This window comes from Argentina anserina, chromosome 5 (assembly GCF_933775445.1).
Source record: "Argentina anserina chromosome 5, drPotAnse1.1, whole genome shotgun sequence".
Lineage (NCBI taxonomy): Eukaryota > Viridiplantae > Streptophyta > Magnoliopsida > Rosales > Rosaceae > Argentina > Argentina anserina.
Window position 1 is genome coordinate 26,170,839 of NC_065876.1, and position 18,464 is coordinate 26,189,302.

At 35.4% G+C, this 18,464-nt stretch overlaps 2 protein-coding genes and 1 pseudogene across 5 annotated transcripts; all 3 read right to left on the reverse strand.

Annotated features, from left to right (window-relative positions):
• Positions 1-1,072: 1,072 nt before the first annotated feature.
• On the reverse strand, positions 1,073-7,470 carry LOC126794569 (pyridoxine/pyridoxamine 5'-phosphate oxidase 1, chloroplastic). Of its 4 annotated transcripts, none has more exons than XM_050521318.1 (14): positions 7,222-7,470; positions 6,966-7,100; positions 6,842-6,880; positions 6,392-6,559; positions 6,152-6,257; positions 5,146-5,309; positions 4,766-5,008; positions 4,578-4,666; positions 4,267-4,317; positions 4,076-4,166; positions 2,844-2,948; positions 2,290-2,360; positions 2,011-2,124; positions 1,073-1,462 (listed from the first exon to the last, which is right to left on the reverse strand). In XM_050521318.1, the coding sequence occupies exons 1-14, from the start codon at positions 7,354-7,356 to the stop codon at positions 1,396-1,398; spliced, it is 1,578 nt and encodes a 525-aa protein (XP_050377275.1). In that variant the 5' UTR covers positions 7,357-7,470; the 3' UTR covers positions 1,073-1,395. The 4 variants fall into 4 exon arrangements, with proteins under 4 accessions (XP_050377275.1, XP_050377276.1, XP_050377272.1 ...); XM_050521319.1 differs by having other exon boundaries at positions 6,966-7,095; positions 7,222-7,367; XM_050521315.1 differs by having other exon boundaries at positions 1,074-1,462; positions 6,966-7,151; positions 7,222-7,469.
• Positions 7,471-10,263: 2,793 nt separating this feature from the next.
• LOC126795830 (hypersensitive-induced response protein 2-like) lies at positions 10,264-12,271 on the reverse strand (annotated as a pseudogene).
• Positions 12,272-13,322: 1,051 nt separating this feature from the next.
• LOC126794580 (uncharacterized) lies at positions 13,323-17,403 on the reverse strand. The gene is made up of 5 exons (XM_050521337.1): positions 17,022-17,403; positions 16,834-16,932; positions 16,661-16,702; positions 14,465-14,594; positions 13,323-13,684 (listed from the first exon to the last, which is right to left on the reverse strand). The coding sequence occupies exons 1-5, from the start codon at positions 17,247-17,249 to the stop codon at positions 13,503-13,505; spliced, it is 681 nt and encodes a 226-aa protein (XP_050377294.1). The 5' UTR covers positions 17,250-17,403; the 3' UTR covers positions 13,323-13,502.
• Positions 17,404-18,464: the final 1,061 nt, after the last annotated feature.

Below are 18,464 nucleotides of genomic sequence, written 5' to 3' on the forward strand. Positions count from 1 at the left end.
CATATAATCTCATTGTCTACCATTTCATAGACTACCATGTACCCACAGAATGATTCTCTGGCTTTAATAATGAATGATAAAAACATGTAAGTTTGGATATCAAAGCTATTTGAGAACAAGCATGAATATTAAATAAAACCTCAAAAAGTTGATTCAAGAGTGGCTTTAGTCGGCTTTACATACTCTGAAGAGAGCAAAAAGAATTTCTCCTTTCTTTTGGTTTAAAATTATAACATTCCAATATAAAATTTTAATGAACTGTGCACTAAATCAAGTCAGAAAGATTCAGACTCCGTATTATGAGAATATTACTTCTGGTGTGACCTAAAAGACAAATACTTGTTAGTCAATTATGAAGTTGAAATACCAAAGTGAAACTTTTAGATCCACTATCAAAAGTAATTTCTATCTTGCATGTGATAAACTGTCACATATTGACCTCCCTAGTTTAGGACTGCAGCCAAATCCACAGAAAAATGGGTGTGTTCAATGATGGCTACCTCATTTGAACCTTCTTGACCATCCCTTTGACAAGGATGGGCAATAAGAGTGATGATACAGCCATCACAGTAACATTGAACCAATTAAATCAACAGTGTATTTTGAGTTCATAAGTGTTTTCATCTCTTTAATTTTCAGCAACTAAGCACACTTTGACATATCCTTTCTGTATCAGTTAATAGCACTTTCAATATTACTAGCTCTTGCAATGCAGAATCATAGGGGTCACGACAACGTGACTAAAACTGAGAAATAAATAACAGGTCTTCAGCTGAGCTACGTATTAGTTCATCAATGATTTTCTGCGTCCCAACTCCAAAAGAAAATAGAACTTCAACACAATATACTGAGAAATCGAGCAGTTCTTTTACTAGTAACAATGCAAGAGCAGCCATGTTGAAACAAATTAATTCAAGAGGCAAAGACACTGCCTATCACAATCTTGGTGGACTTCAGATTTTACCAACAGATGGAAAAAATAGATAAAAAAGACAAAAAAAAAAACCCAGGAAGAAACGTCTTGACCTTTTACAGTACCTAATTCACCAACTCTTGTATAATTGGTATCTCAAAATAATCCATGCTCTAGCAATGTAGTACACTAAACTTGCAACAAAAGTTGAGCAATGAGGATGATTGGGCAATATAAGTGGCAGCATATCATCTGCGTTCTGGTAAATCTCTCTATCACAATTGTGTTTAATATATTCAAAGTGTTTGATGTCACTAATACTGTACTTTCAGAACCCATTGCATAAAGGACATAATCATGACTTTACGTACCATAACATTACACATGCATGCCAAAGAGAAAAATACATAAATTCATAGGACCAGTAACTATGAGTAAGAATTACATAATAACCTGAGGGATGAACTTCATGCTGAACTTATTCAAGGAGCCAACCGCTCAATAATCCACACTCGTTGTCCATTGATCTCCCGGGGAGAATATCGCAGCCTATTACCAAAAATATACTCTAATGTAAGACTTCGCAATACACATGTTATTTCTTTCTCTATTTTTTTTTCACTGAGCTGGCATCTGATGATTATGCAATTCCAACAATTTGTATAACAAATTAGGTGAATATGACTTCTTTAGTTTTCTTTTGGGTAGATTTCTAATCGAGACTATTATAAAAATGAGCCACCTCACTGAAAAAGCAACCCTTCATGAAATCAGTTTATTATCGTTGTTTATACACAAATTGAATATTAATTTGAAAATAACCTAACACTATAATAGAGTAACGCTACAGTCGACTCAAAGTATCAACCAGATTTGGTCTAAATCAAACCCAGCCAAACCCAAACTCGAGTGATATCTGAGTTACAGTTCATATCCAAGCTAGTGGCCAAATAATTACGATATGAAGTTGCATAACAAAGTCACAGAATCAGGTATATGCCATTGATCCCATTATGGGACATGTCAGTAGATAGTAGATAGTATAGAAAAAGAAAAAGGATTAAGAAATCACCCTTTATAAAAAGGATAGGAACCACCTGTCATGTAAGCGAGATTTTTGACCTTGCCAAAATTCAAACATCTCTGGCTTAAGCCTGTATCCTCCCCAGTTCTTAGGTTTAGGAATTATACTTCTGCAGACAGAAACAAAACTAGACTGGAATCACATAAGAGACCATTTAATGGCACGGTTGCCAAGAGGAATGTAGATACAATGTAGTCAATAATCCAAGTCATTGACATGGTTGGTGGTGATTGGGCCAAGGACAATCACATCATAATTGTAAATAAAGCAATTGGATATATAAACTGCTTACCCATCTGAAAATTTTTCCTCTAGTTCTTTATATTGGTCATAGAGAACATGCCTTCCAGGAACTATTGTGCTCTGAAGGAATGAGATAAAAGTTATTCATATTCATTTTGAGGAACGTAATAAAATTAATAAAGTATAACATTATATTACATAGTAGTATATCTAATTATTCAAATAACTGCAGATGCTTCTACAGCATTACATTTACCCACTGTTCATGGCACACACATTATAACCAATGTTTTATTATTTACAGATTCGTACCTTACACTTCCCAGATATGTTAAAATTACAAACACATAACTACATTATCTTTGACATTCGAGTTGTTTAAATATATGTGTTTCATTTGTCTTCTTGTTTTATGAAAGAAAAATATAGGCAAGTCTCGATGAATTAGGTATCTATCTCTCCAATAGATCAAATCAAATCTTTCATAAAATAATAAAACAATGTAATAAATTTATTTAAACAAGTCTCGGTGAAATTACATCAAATTTTCAGACCCTAGAAACATAATATTTCATGCCTTCCAAAATGGATGTAACAACAAACCTGCTTGCTAACTATTGCTCCAATCTGACTTCCGCGAGGGCGGCTATGGAAGTACTGGTCAGATTCCTCCTCAGAAACTTTCTGCACAGATCCTTCCACTCTCACCTATAAATCACAGATACTGTTATTACATAATCTACAACATGCAAGATTATCACACATCTACATCTTTTCCAGAACAGAATTTGGTGAATTTCTATGCTTAACCACATGTTTTATAGATCATTGCGAAAACAAATTTCTTTTGCTCTTACAAACTACAGCACTACCATCAGCAAAGAAATGAAAGTCAGTGCTGATTTAAGTTGGTATAGATGGCATCATATATGACTTCATATGCTATAAAAAAAACCTAGTAAGAAAAATTTTGTAACCAAATACAACAACAAACTCATGTCTGATGTAAACCATGCAAACATATCACTTGAAGCCCAATCATCAATTTGAGTTTTTGTGATGCAGGAGCATCCAATAAGAAATAAAACTGCTAAATTAAATTAGGAATTATTGTCATTTATTGTTATTTTAAGTCTGTATACATTCTTACTGGGTTTTCAGGATTACCATTACCTAGTTTATATAGCTGTGTTTGGACTCTTTGTAGGCAGCTTGCTTTTGATTATTTCTAATTGAAAATAGAGCTTCTATGGGATAGTTAGCCCAGAACTCAAATAGATCATTCCTCCCCAAGTCTTACAGATTAAATCTCTATGTTTTTTATGGTTTCTTGCGGAGTTCTTTGCTTCCTAATGTTATTATCCCTATCTAGCCAATAGGGCAGACAATACTAGCTTCTGCCTTGCATTATTTTGACTACATTTGAGTTTCAAGCTTCCAAACATTAGGAAGGAAAGGAGTTTCATGTCATCCATTTACATATCCCAAGTCTAGATTATTATCCATCACACATTACTAGCGGTTTATTATTCTCCAATAAACCAATGAAAGAGGATTGATACATAATAAATTGACCATCATTTTTCATAGAAAGACAAATAGGTTCAATCATCATAATCCCTCCTTTGATCAATTCTGTAATAGTTAAATGTTTTCTGAAACATCAAAATTATCTATGAGTATTTTGGACAGCAAGTCTGATTCTACTTTCACAAAGGATGTGAACATGATCTGCATTATTTAGTTTTCTGATATCAGAAGGGTGTAACCTATGTCTACAATCACTATGAACCAAACATTCTGATAAGTAATCATAAAGAGAAAATATGGTTTACCTGCCGATTCAGACCATCCCAATAGAAAAGAAGAGACGCATGAGGATTTTCAAACAATTCCTGTGCCTTTTGACTTTCATAATTGGTATACCTGCATAAATTTAATAGCGCATAATTAACAATACAACTAGCACTTATAGTTAGAATCTTGATGTATGTACATGCCACATCAATGATAGACTGCTACTAACCAGACAAAACCATTCTTATCAAATCCTTTCAGCAATACCATTCTCGATGAGCTGTTGATAAAACAAATACTGTCAAGTAAACTAGTAAGAGGTCAATAGGTTGTGTGTGTGTGTGTGTGTGTGTATATATATAATGATAGTAATAATGATGATGATAATAACATCTAAAATGATAAATGAGCATGTCCTGTAGGTCAAACTGCAGAGTTAAACTAACTAAAATCCTTGGTGTCAATGTGCAACATATATAAAGAGTTGGCCAAACAAAACTTAGGAGCAACACGAGAGGAGACATAAGGAACAGTATTTACGGTCTTCCATTCTTGCGAGCAGTTGATAAGGCCATCGCATTTGGTTCCCTCAACCCAGCAGCCACTACATCATCAAACCATTTGCGGAACTAGAAGAAAAATTGAAGATTACTAATATATTATTGGACAGCTTTTTCAACTTTATGTAGCACAGTCAAAACCAGCATGTAGTTCATCTTGATCCATACCTGATCAAAGGGGTCAGCATCCACCTGTTCCTTAAGAAACTCAGGAGAAATATAGTTCTCTCTTAGAGAAGAAATTTCAACTTGAGGAGGCTTTCCAATTCGTACACACATAGAAGTTTCTGGATATGGGGGGAGACAAAGCTTAAATTTATCAGCAATAGACGGTGGGACAAAGCGACCACCCAGGAAATGGTGTGAACCACAAAAGTTCTTCGCACACAACTTCGGAGCAGTCAGAGAAACCTAGAAAGTACCAATTTTTTCATCAAAGATGGATTTATGATTATAAATATACTTAAAGTACGTAAGTCTACATATCAAGTATGAAATTGTAGATCATGTGCAATCAAACCACATTAAGTTGTTCCTAAAGACCATACCAACATGTCGGGCTTAATGCCTTCTGGACCACCATCTCCTTCAACCTGCCACCCGGATGGGATATCTATGGAGACAACAACAGAGGACTTTTGGCGTGTCTGATCATATTTATTGATACAAAGAAACTTTTGGATCAGATTATCAAAAGGGGGCCTTGGAGCACCTGAATCATCCCACCGTATTGAGTTAGATATAATTCATTTAAATAACTATCAGAGTAATTAACATTGAAGAACCTCTAATGTGGATGAGATTTATCAGTGTTAGGTGCCAGGGTCTGCATAATAAAAGGACAAAAAGAAATCTATAGGTCATTTGTTAAAATTGTATTATTTAGAAGGCTTTTGGCTTATCTAAGAAAAACTTAATTCTAAAATTTATACTGTGACTACCTACCACACAATCTAGGATAAGTTCCAATGGACTTCACCATGAGGAAAGCAGTAGTTTCACTAACTAAATGTGTGGACCTCTGTTTGAAAACACCAGAACCACCTCCTGCTCTACTTTCTAACTAAGTTGTAATGGCAACATATCAACTGAAATGAATAAGTTAGAAGAAGTAGGAGCTCTGAGGAGTATTTTTGTTTTTGGTTAAACAAGGACAATTTGACTGCATCAAAGGATCTAATGATCCAATGAAACTGATTGACACATAAACAAGGACCAGAAAAATGGATTAGAATTTGGCACAGACTACAGGTTCAAAGGCCATAGAATGATAGTATTTAGCTGGGAGAACCGGCAAAGTTAATAGGTGTTACGACAATAATTACATTATACAGGAAATATAACAAATAATTTTGATGCATAAGTATCACGGAGAAATCGCATGCATCCATTGTTCTATTGTTTAACAAAAAACTACAAGACCGTGAAGAATTGTTTCACATTCACATGTTTTATACACATAAACCACAGTTCAAGGAGAATAAGAGTACTTTTATCAACGTCCTTTACATACATGGGAAAAAGGAAATATATCAATGAGAACAGAATAATTACCATGGAATGAAAACCCAAATATTGCATCTACAACAATGTCAAAGTCCTTTGACAAGTCTAAAGGCAGATCATCCACAGATATGAAAGGGACAGACAGTGATTCCAGCTGAAAAATCACTCCACTGGATAAGAATATTTTTCAATATATGTATGCATCTAATGCAATTCCAACAGCCCCATATATATGTATAATAGTAAAAGCAAGCACTCAAGACCTTGAAGTTTAAGTTCTACTCTTACTTGAGTGACCAGCCCGGTATAAAGAGGCTTAGCAGTACGCTTTGGATAACAAACAAACAGCTTATATCCAAAGTGATGTAGGTGGCGAGCAGCCACGAGACCATCACCGCCATTGTTACCAGGGCCACATATTGCCAGGACACGATTATACTCGCTTGGTTTATAGACCTGTCAAATAAAATTGAAAAGCAAGCATAAATCATCATTTCATCTAAGTACAGCTCCTCATTCCTACTTGCAAGCAATTCATAGTATAACAGCACAATCTAATCCATCCCCCAACAGAATACTAAATCCATCACACCGCATTTCCGACGACAAATTAGAACACATGTTCATAATACTAAGAAGGAAAATATTATGAGCAAGTTGTGATTATAGTTCATAACAAACAATCATGAATCAAAAACAAGTACAGCCATAAAAATAAAAAAAAGCACAAAACTTTACCTCTGCTATTGAAGTGGCCACGCTCAAACCAGCCAATTCCTACAAAATAAGCAAAACCCAAATCAGAAAAGAACCCATTATCAACAATTTTTCATCAACAAAAACCCATCTCCAAAAAACTAACCATTAACTGGTCCACACTGAATCCCAGAGGACCCATGAGAATCTCATCGATCTCAGCAGCTTGGCTCTGCGTCAGGTACGAAATAGTTTCTGGGTTTTGCATGGTGTGTAGTGCCCGTACGAAATAGCTTCTGCGCTTCAAGCAAAACGAACCAATTGGCGGGCTCCGGATTGGTTTGAGAAAGGTCTATAAATTTATGAATTGTGGGTCAGAGTGAGAATGCAAATGAGAGAGAGAGAGAGAGAGAGAGACTTACCGAGGAGGAGAGAGGAAGAGAAGGAGTGTGGTAAGTGTTAGAAATGAGTTTGGGTGATAGTGATAGTGATTGTTGGGATGAGATGAAGAGACATTTCATATTTGAGATTCTGCGTAAGGAGGATGACCACCACATTGGGTTTTGCGAAAACAGAGCAAAGTTTGGTTCTTTAGCATCGTTGCTTCAAGAAGGTGCGGGAAGAGAAGAAACCCAAGTCTGGCTCAAACTGATCTGGTGTGTCTCTGTCTGTGTTTCCGACTCATTTTTGCCAACGTATTGCACGGCAGGTTTTTGAGACAGGTGTCTGCATCACAGCCTTTATTTTGAGTTTGAGAAAGAACTTATTTTAGCCGTAGGTTTGTTTATGCATACTATTTGTACAGTCACCTGTACAACGTGACTGTGAGAGGGTGAAAAAAATTGGCAGAAGATTTACCTTCTTCATTAACCTTTCAATTCCCCGACTCGGCTACCAGATTGGGGGGAAAAGTTGTGAAGTTTATACTACCCTGGGAGGTTTTGGAGGGGCTCATGATTTTTGGGTTGAGAATAGAAGAACAGAATAGCACGATTCTGGGAGATTGAAAGAAGGTGAGGAACACGATTTCGGCCTTTCGAGGCTTCGATCCGTGTTCGAAATGTAAGCCTCAATAAGCTGATTGTCAATTTGAATCAGAGTTAGTTTTGTATCTATTATAATTTCAAGTTCTTAGTTTTTCATGAATTTTAAGAGCATTTTTTTCCGAGTTTTACAATTACATACGAGTGGTAGAAATTGTGATTCTTAACATATATATATATATACAGGCCGCTTCAGGTGCGGACGTCCGCACCGTGCGGATTCGCCGATTTTAGCGACGGCAGGCTGGAGAATTTTCAGGTGCGGACATCTGTACCTTATGTAAGGTACGGATTCGCCGATTTCGGCGAAGGCAGGCTGCAACGGCGGGGCGGACCACGACAGCCGCACTCCCCACCTCCCGGCGGTCCCGTCTGTGCCGGTCGGAGCTCCATCGGCGACCCACAGCGGCCGGAATCGCGAAATCGCCAGAATCTGCCCAGAAACTTGATTTTTGCAGATTCCGGCCGCCGTGGGCCACCGATGGAGCTCCGGCCGGCACAGACGGGATCGCCGGGAGGTGGGTAGTACGGTTGTGCTGGTCCGCCGCGCCGTTGCGGCCTGCCGTCGTTGGAATCGGCGAATCCGCACGGTGCGGACGTCCGCACCTGAAGCGGCATATATATATATATATATATACACACTAGCTGTTAGTGATGTACAACACATATATTAACTTAGGGCTTTGATTTCTGAGGAGCATTGCGAGTAAAAGTAGATGGTAGTTGGGTTCTGTGTGGTTGAAGTATTCCACTAATTCCCTAAACTATATTTGTATTATTGTATATGATAAGTTGGTTACTCAATTTGTTATTGAATTAAGATTCCGGCTAAGCAAAAAAAAAAGCTTATTCTGCTAGCAAATTTCATCTTTCAGGCCTTTTTAAATTATGAATTGTCTTATGTGCATGTCTTTTCAATTAAATTGCATGATTGGGTTAGGTACAATTTACTTAGAGCTGAAACTCAAATTGGAGTATCTGATCCTAAGCTGGGGGTGTGTTTTGTGTGTTATGTGTTGCTGAATAGAATGTTACCACTGGGGACATAACTGACACTGAGACTTATATAAAGATTACTTTATTTGTTTTATTGATTTTGAATCTGCAGCACCACATAAATCATTACTGTGTTGTTTTTGCTTTCACGAATATCATTTCCACAGTCAATATGTGATGCAAATTGGATCTTAAGACCATTGCACTGCAAGCTCCTAATGCAGAATACAACCCCAATATATGTGTGTGGAGAATAGCTCTCTCCCCCTCTTTTATTTCAGAACTACTATTTTCAGGTTCCTATTCGGTGCATCTGGATTCTGAACAGCTTCGGAGTCAAGACATTTGATTGCAAATTGTGTTTTCTAGTCATCTATTGGAGTAGAAAAGATGCCACTCCATTGCTCTTATAAATTTTTTATTTTTTTTGATTGGTTGAGTAGATAATTAGATATATTCTTACCAATAATTACATGGCCAACATCACATTATAATCTTAATCCTCTTCCAGCGTTTTGCTGCTGTGATTTTTAAGATAAGAGAACCAAAAACTAATGCATTGATATCTGTATATGGTTAAATGGTAAGTATGAAGTCCCAATTTAGCACTATTGTTTCTTCTTCACCCAAATATCAATCATATGTACTGATATGTGCAGCACTTTGCTCAGCACTCTCTCTCTCTCTCTCTCTCTCTCTCTCTAATTACTTTCATATCACTTATCCATCAGCACTATGTAAAAGTTCATATCCAATCCATCATCATTATATTTTCCATTCTTTGTTTTTGTTTAAGATGTCAAATATGGTTCTTTGTAGGATTCGGGATTGCTAGTACAAATAGGTATGGTGGTCTTTGTTTTCCATTTTTCCTAGCTACTGTCAGGATCATTTTAAAAGAACATTGGTCTGGTATAGTGTGATTTCAATTTATTTTAGTATTTGAATTTTGCTTACGGTTTACATGAGTGGCACGAGTATTTCTGTTTTTTTGCAGGCTCCTGGGGATGATGTTGGTGTCTTTCATTTTGGTTATGGGTTGTTCTTTCGCTTCTATAAAAGGTTGCTGCTATGTCTTTGTCTCTTCTACTTTGTTGTGTTTGATGAGGGGGTAGATTAGTTTGCTGGTGACTTGAGCTTGGTGGAGTTAGTGCTTGGTGAAAATGCATCCAACAACACAACATATCTGGTGATCAAGGTTTATGGCTATATGATTTGTGTCTGAGATTTAGAGAATTTATATCTATGCCTTTAACATGAGTGGAAGAATCACAAGAAGGCAATAGAACAATTTTCAGAATCTGTTAGGTTTTTGTATAAACGCATGACAAAAGGACAGCGAACAAGTTCCACTCAAACACCAAAAATCTGAGAGAGGAAAAGGAAAAGAGGAAATCATTCCCCCTCATAGTTAGTCCAAGGACATCATGAACGAGTTGAATTTCCTGGGAGGAGACCATCTCTTATCTGAGAAGCAATGTACTTCACATCACTAGGCTCGTATGGGATGAAAACCGAAATGAACTTTGAAGATGCCTCTTTCATTGTGTCAAAGTACTGCGTCACCAGAACCATGTCTATGACATCCTTCGATGATGTGGCGGGTACATTCTTAGAAAAAAGCCAACATGTTGTCTCTTAGCCTATCCACAATAGCTCAGTATTGCCTTGCTATGTGAAGCCGTGACAGATATTTAGACTCTGCCTCACCCTCAGCTCACATAATGACATAATTTGTATTGTCTTATCTGTTTGAGCTTTCTCAATTGCCGCTAACCTCATCCTTGCAGCTATATTAATCACAGAAAAAATGAATATGTAATATGTAATATATATATATATATTACTGTAATATGCAGTTCTAGAACACAAAAGTAGTAGTTAAGTGAATACATAATGTATATAAAATAGAAACATGTGAATATGTTCCAAGTCAATTCTTCTTTGTGAAGAAAGCAGATAAACCAATATGACCATTTGAAGATAAAGCATTATGTGTGCATATGATATATTTACAATATTTACCTGCATTGATCTCATTCATTACTCCCTTCACATACTTAATTATCTGATTCAATATCCACAATCAAAGTATGCACTATCTCAAACCGATAATGACATTGCCTACATAAAGCATCACAAAACTAGTTACCAATACGAAACATGTTCTGGATTTTGATTTATATTCAAAGTTTCAAACTAATGTGAAAAGTCAGATTCACAGAGAAATTACATTGTAGTTTCAATTGATAAAAAGATATAATATTATGTTTAGGATGCAACCATCAAACACTACTCAACTAGAAAGGAAGAACAATCATCATTGGTAATTAAAGAGAATTGTGATATCCCCAGATTCTCAAGTTAGAAGCCAGGGCTTAATCTAATAAAGAGTTTGCACATGTTTGTTATAAAAACTGATGTAAAAGTCATATATAGGCACTGAAACATCCTTCTTATTAGTGAATAACACAATTGTCAGTTGGAGAAAGAATTGATGATGGATATATGAAAACTTATCATTGATCGTTGCCTTCACCAGTGAAATAGTCGATACGACAACATATCCGTCAATGGGTTGTAAATCGAAAACCACATGAATTATGACTTATCTCCAATTTGAAATCAATACAACACTAACATCGAGGAATTGTGACATTTCAATGATCGATCCTCAGTTTTTTTTACAAGAGGGAGAGGAGGACCAAACTTCCACGAATAACGTATTGGAATTGGGAAGCCAACCGGTGCTCTTTGCCAACCAAATTGCTCAAATAGTCGAGAAATCAAGAGGAGGAAACTGGTAGGGGGTTTGAACCATTTGGATTTGGTGAGCAGCGTATTTTATAGCAAACATTTTTTTATTGCGCTTTTTTTTTTGTTCTATTTTCAAGTCCTAGTGAACGTCCAATGATTAACGACATTCCTTATTATTTTAATCACGTGTGCGACACATGGCCGTGTATCTTCACGGCCGTGCACACAAGACACTCTGATTGTAAACTAATGGAAGTGCAAAGAATTACTTATGCCACTGAACTAAGAGAAGAAAAAAGGAGGCGTACAGTACAGATGCACACTACCGGCTTTGAAAAATCCAAAGATGACGTAGATGAAGATTTCATAGAAGAGTGATCATATTTGCAAAGCTGTTAAATGCATTTCTTCAAGAAAAAAAAATGAGCAAGAAGGTATCGGAAAGTTCGAACAAGCAAATTTGGCAAGCATTGATCCAGAAAATTGCTTATTAATTTTTGGCATAAATGCTGATTTGCATCCCAAATTTGGCTGAAATTGTCAATTTACACCCCGAACTTGCATTTGAGTTAATTTACCTCCTAAACTTGGTAAAAATTACCGATTTACACCCCGAACTTGTATTTGAGTCAATTTACCTCCTAAACTTAGTAAAAATTGCCGATTTGCACCCCATCTGTTAAATCTAACTGTTTCTATCCAATTTTGCGTTACATGTCATACACATAAGGGGTAATGCTGTCATTTTCTATTTATATTTTTCTTAAAAACAAATAAAAATATTCTTTAAAATGAGGATTATTTTGTTAATCAAATTATTTATTTACATCTTTTTTTCTACCTACTTAACCCTACTTTGAATTATATATTCAATATACCCACCCATTCAAATATAGTGTGTTGTGTATAAATATATTTTTATATGTACACATTGTTGGAGGATGAACAAAACGAGAATAATAACGACATAATATAACAGAACATAACCGTTTATTGATTGATAATGAGGCCAATATATAGGCATTACATAACCACAATCAGTAGGATTCAGAGTCCTAATCTATTACAGAGATGCGAATCTATCTCTAACAGGAAACCTAATAAGGCTAACACACACAATGACAGAATAGTAATTCTCTCGGAACACATTTATTTTTAATTTTCAATGTATTTATTTATTTATATTTTTTCTAATATCTTTTAACATACCATATCACATAAAATAATAAATATATAAATCAATAACATGTTTCGAAAAAACAAACATTGTAACAAGTGTTCATCTTAAGTAATTTTATTAATTTATTTCATTATTCAATATGAATAAATATATAATGACAATACTACCCCTTAAATGCATGACATGTGACTTAAAATTGGATTGAAAACATTAAATTTGACGGATATGGTACAAATCGGCAATGTTTACCAAATTTAGGAGGTAAATTGACTCAAATGCAAGTTCAGGGTGTAAATCGGCAATTTTTATAAAGTTTAGGAAGTAAATTGGCTCAAATGCAAGTTCGGGGTGTAAATTGACAATTTCAGCCAAATTTGGGGTGCAAATCGATATTTATGCCTTAATTTTTTGGAGGTAAGATGTTCAGAATATCAAAATCCAGTGGTAGTATCACGGTTGAAAGAGGAAAAAAAAGACGATACATATGACAAATTAATATACCCCTTGGGGTACTACAGGTATAATGGTTGAAATGAAAAAAAAAAACAATACAAATGACAAATTTATATACCTTTTCTATGAAAAAAGATATTGGCACGCATATATTTTTCTTATTAAGTTCCATTGAATAACAATGAAAAAATATGGCCTAAAATAGCGCCAACAGAAGATTGAGGAATACACCTATATATAGATCCAGAATAAGGGCCTGACCACAACAACATCATTATTGTTTCTCTTCCTTCTCGTCCAATTTCTGCTTAATCGTCTCAACGAAGCTCATAATGGTCTCTAAACCTTTTTCATCAAATCTTGGTATCGTGTGGCCTTTGGGATGATGAATCACGATCGGATCTACACAATTTTCGAGCAGTTCGAGTCCATATTGCTTCAAGAAGTCATTCTCTCCTGCATATATTTACAGTTTTGTCAAAACCAGTACACGGAGAGTAAAACCTGGTGATTTACCAAGAATTTTGATACTAGCTCCTTACTGGAAAATGACTCATTCCCCTTGTCCCAGTCTTATATGCACAGAATGACTTGTTAGAGAAATTGAATTTTGGCCTAATGGTGTATCGGAATTCACCTATATTACCAAATGTATGTGAATAGTACCCGAAATAAGAAGATGAATAGTACCAAATGTAGGCTGAACTTCAAATCTTGATTTGTCAGTACTGATGATGAGCCTTGTTTTAAGCCATTAAATGTTTCATCATGCTAAAAAGGGTTCTCATTCTAATTGTTTCAACAAAAGATTTTCATGCTAAAAATTTCAATATAAAAGAAGGCATATTGACAAGTCACTAGAGAACAGGATTCTCATGCTGAAAGCTTTCATAGAAAAGACAGCTCTCATGATAAAAATTTCATTAGCTAATAAGATTCTCATGCTAAAAATATTTATAGAAATGTGGGTGGTTTCATGCTATAATCCTAACAGAAGAGGTTTCACTATTTTCTGAATCAAGCCCACAAGGCGGCTTTCATTCATAATATATTTTACTTATTGAAGTATAACTTGTGTGATTGGAGCATGTACTCTATAATTTGGAGGCTGATGAGTTAGTTACTACCACTGACATGCGTGTATACTATGGTACTAAGCACAAGTAGACGATTTTGTATCTATAATTCATCAATTTGCACAATAAAATTCGACCAAACAAACCAAACAGAAATTACCTAGAAAGTGAAGAGATGGAATTTGAATTGGAGTGGAATAAGCATTTTCAACCAAGGTTGGTGACCTGAATTTTGCGCCTCCAATTATTATCAAGAACTTAATTTTAGGCACTTTAGTCAATGCCAAACCCTGCAATCAAATAACAAACAAATGGAACAACTCATCAAATTAGTATAACAAACAAACAACAAAAAACAAGGCAGTACAGTGAGAGCAATAGAATCAAACGTAAGTAAGAGAGAGGGAGAGCGAGAAATGCGTTACAGAAAAAAAAAATAGAGAGGAAAGAAGAGGAAAGTATAGAGAGGGGACTGAAAGGTAGAAGAAAGGCACAAGTAAAGAGATAATTCCAAGGACAAATTTCTGAGAACTAGAAAGAGATTATTACAAGGACAAATTGCTGAGAACTAGAAAGAGATGATTGCAAGGACAAATTGCTGAGAACTAGATTTGGGATTCAAAGGTCTGTTTCATGCCTAACATCTATTTGCTGTTTCTATGAAACTTTGTTCTTATGTTTAGGTCTGTCCTTTCCTAAATTAGTTTAAGTTACTGTCAACTAAATATCTGACATATTATCCAAACATAACATAAGTTTAAAAGCTGATTAAGATGGTTAGATAAATGGTACTAAAATTCAGGTGTCCTGGTCAATTTATAGGTTGCTGTTTGGTCAGGATTATTCATTTGTCTTAAAACTAAGAGCTTAGAGTGAACCATGTACCTAAATTTAATGAATTAACGCCTTACATAGAGTAGCAATCTCATATATCAGATTGTAGACATTTGAGAAAGCTGTAACATATTAGTATTTTATAATTACTTACTTGAATATGAGCCATCATATCATTTGTTTAAGACATCTATATCAGATACCATTTGCATATCTTAAAAGCTCATACTTTAGGCTTTTATCTATGTAGTTTCATGTAATTTGATTTAGAATTCGTTGGTCGAGTTCAAACGTCAAAGCAGAGGTCTGCATTCTGTTAATAAGCTTTTCTGCATTTTGGACCCAGATACCATTTTACTAAGATACCCTAATTTTCAATTCAGTAATTAAAGTGTGTCACTTCATATAAATTGTAGCACACATCCTAATGATCATTTCAGAACTGAAATCTCTTTAAAAGGAGCTTCCTAGAATAAGTTATGATTTTTCAAAATTAAGGATCTGCATTAGGAAATTCTGCATGCAGATCAGTTATTTTGAGTTTTGTACCCTGTCACTTTGCTTCTAGAATATTTATATTTCGGTAAGGTATTTGGAGTTGTTGTCTTCATAGAAGTTGTAGTCACATTAAAGATTATACCAGAGTTTGAATCGCTTGAAAACGAACGTTCTATATTAAGATATGTTTTTTCAAAGTTGAAGGTCAGTATCAGTTATATTATGAAAATCAGGTTTACTGAGTTTTCGACCCAGATGTGTTTTTACTAAAATCTGTACATTTTGGTTTGTTAAATGAAGTTAGTCTCTTCACAAAAGTTTTTGAGGACATCTTAAAGATTATTTCAGAATCAAAATCTCGTGAAAAGGAGGTTTTTAGAATAAGTTATGATATATCAAAGCTGGGTCTGCATTCTGAATTCAGTTTTCTGAGTTTTACATCCAGTTTATTGTTAACTTGAATTTGGTACAATTCTGTTGGTTATTTGAAGTTAGTATCTTCATAGAATTCGTAGTAGACACCTTAAGTACTGTGTTGCTGCTGAAATCTCTTCAAAATAGATTTTCTCGATTAAGATATGAATTTTGGAAGTTAATGGTCTGCATCAGAAATTTCTTTATATATGTTTTAAACCTAGCTAGTCACTTTGTTACTAAAAAGTGAACATTTCGGTTGGGTATATGAGGTTAGCGTCTTCATATATAAGATGCAGTAGACTTCCTAAGGATCATCTCAGTACTGGAGTATCTTGAAAAGAAGCTTTATACATTAAAACATGATTTTTCGAATTACAGGGTCTGCATTTGTATGACAGTTTGCATCTTTGATTTCAATAGCTTCTTTGTATCAAACTTGTTTAATTGGATTACAAACTGAATTTGTTTCTTAGTTTTTCAACATAGCATGTGGCATCATTTTCAGTATTTATTTGAATAGCTTACGGCATGGTCAAAAACAAAAAACCCAGCAGATTCAACAATAGTTTTGAAAACTCGTCATGTGAATCTGGTCATTTTCAATTACCTTTGCTTGTAGACCCGGAAGTGCCGCTGACAATATTGCCCCCTGCATTATTTATAAGCAACCAGTCAATTTTTTACTACAAGAAATGAAATTTAATAAAGCATAATCAAGCTAAATATGTTGGGGCTAATATTCAATTACTTGAAGAACCCAGGAAGAGAACAAATTGCTACCTGGGAAAAACCAAGTAGCCCATCAAATGGTCCATTCTTGACCATGTAATCTTCAATGAATTCAAGACACTCATCAAAATTTGTGTACTCTGCAAATTCCTGGGAACAAAAACAAAGAGAGCCATCAATATCTATTTGAACCCAACAAGATTATGAAAACGACAAAGATTGAGAAAACAAAAACTGACCTTGTTGAACTGGAACCACTCGTGATAAGGAGGATCGAAAATGCCCTCGACTTCGGATTTACCCACGGCCGGAAAAGGCGCGTCGGGAAAGTCGAGGTCGAAGTTCCGGAGAACGGACTCCGGCCACTTGTTACCGAGTTGGGTCTTGAGGATGAGGCCGCTGGTTCGGAACCCATGAAGGCCGAGGAACCTGGGTTTCCTCGGAGCGGCACAACCCTCGCTTCCCATGTTGTTGGATTTTCTTGTCGTTTCGGAAAGGTTGAGGCTTTTGTTGCTCTTCTTGTTCTTGTTCTTCTTGTCGGTTCCGCTAGTGCGGGAGGTGGCGGGTTTAAAGGGGACGGCCTTGGAGGAAACGACGCCGTGTCGGGTTTGAGTCCTTGGAGTGGGAATCGGGTGTAGGGAATGGGTGATAAATAAAGTGGTGCGTGAACTACGTAGCGGAAATCGACGGCTGAGAATGGGTGAGAGGGTTGGGGGGAGGGTGGATGATGTGTTGGGTGACATCAGGGGGGGAGATGGAGGAGGGACGAAAGAGAGAGAGAGGACGCAGGTTTTGACCCGCGTGGGAAACGCCACCCCCTCTACCATGTGACGGCCCCCCTATTTGAATAGATTGATTATATATTTTGTTGACAAATAGCCAAGTTTGTTTAATTACTCATATGATATTTAAAGTATGACTACTTAGATAATTTGATATATGATGTATGAAAACGGATAATTTGGTATTTAATGTAAGAAAACGGATAATTTGGTACATGAAGTTCTCATTTGTAAGCCATTTTGGTACCTCTACCAATTTTGATTATATTTTTAGGGTTATTTTCGTCTATCTAGTCATAAACTCATTAAATTCACATTTTTTCATTTCTTCCTATGATTGCCTCTCTTTTGAGATAATTAAATTGATATATTTACTCCACTTAGCATCTACTTCGCATATATCAAAAATAATTTTTTTTCTTAATATACTTATTGTATCCTAATTATTTTCTGCAAAGGAAATAAATTGCCTTTATGCAATTGTAATTTTTTATTAAAATATATATTTTAAATTACTTATAATTAAAATTAATTTAGATTGATAGCTACATTATGAAAATTATATATGTAAATCATCACAGATACTAAGTGGATGAGTTATCAAAATTTTAGTGATAATTTAGATGCAATTTGGAAGTATTATGAAAAAATGAAGTAAAGTAGAGATATGATGACGGAAATAACCCTGAAAATATGGTCAAAATTGACATAAGTACCAAAATGGCCTAAATTTGAGAACTTTAGGTACCAAATTGTCCAAGTAGCCAAACATCAGGTACTAAATGAGAAATTTACCCAACAATCATATTACAAATCTGGTTCATTATATTATTAAAAAAAGGAGCAAGAGTGTAACAATAAGATTTTTTTGGTTGATTAATTGATCTTACAACATACATT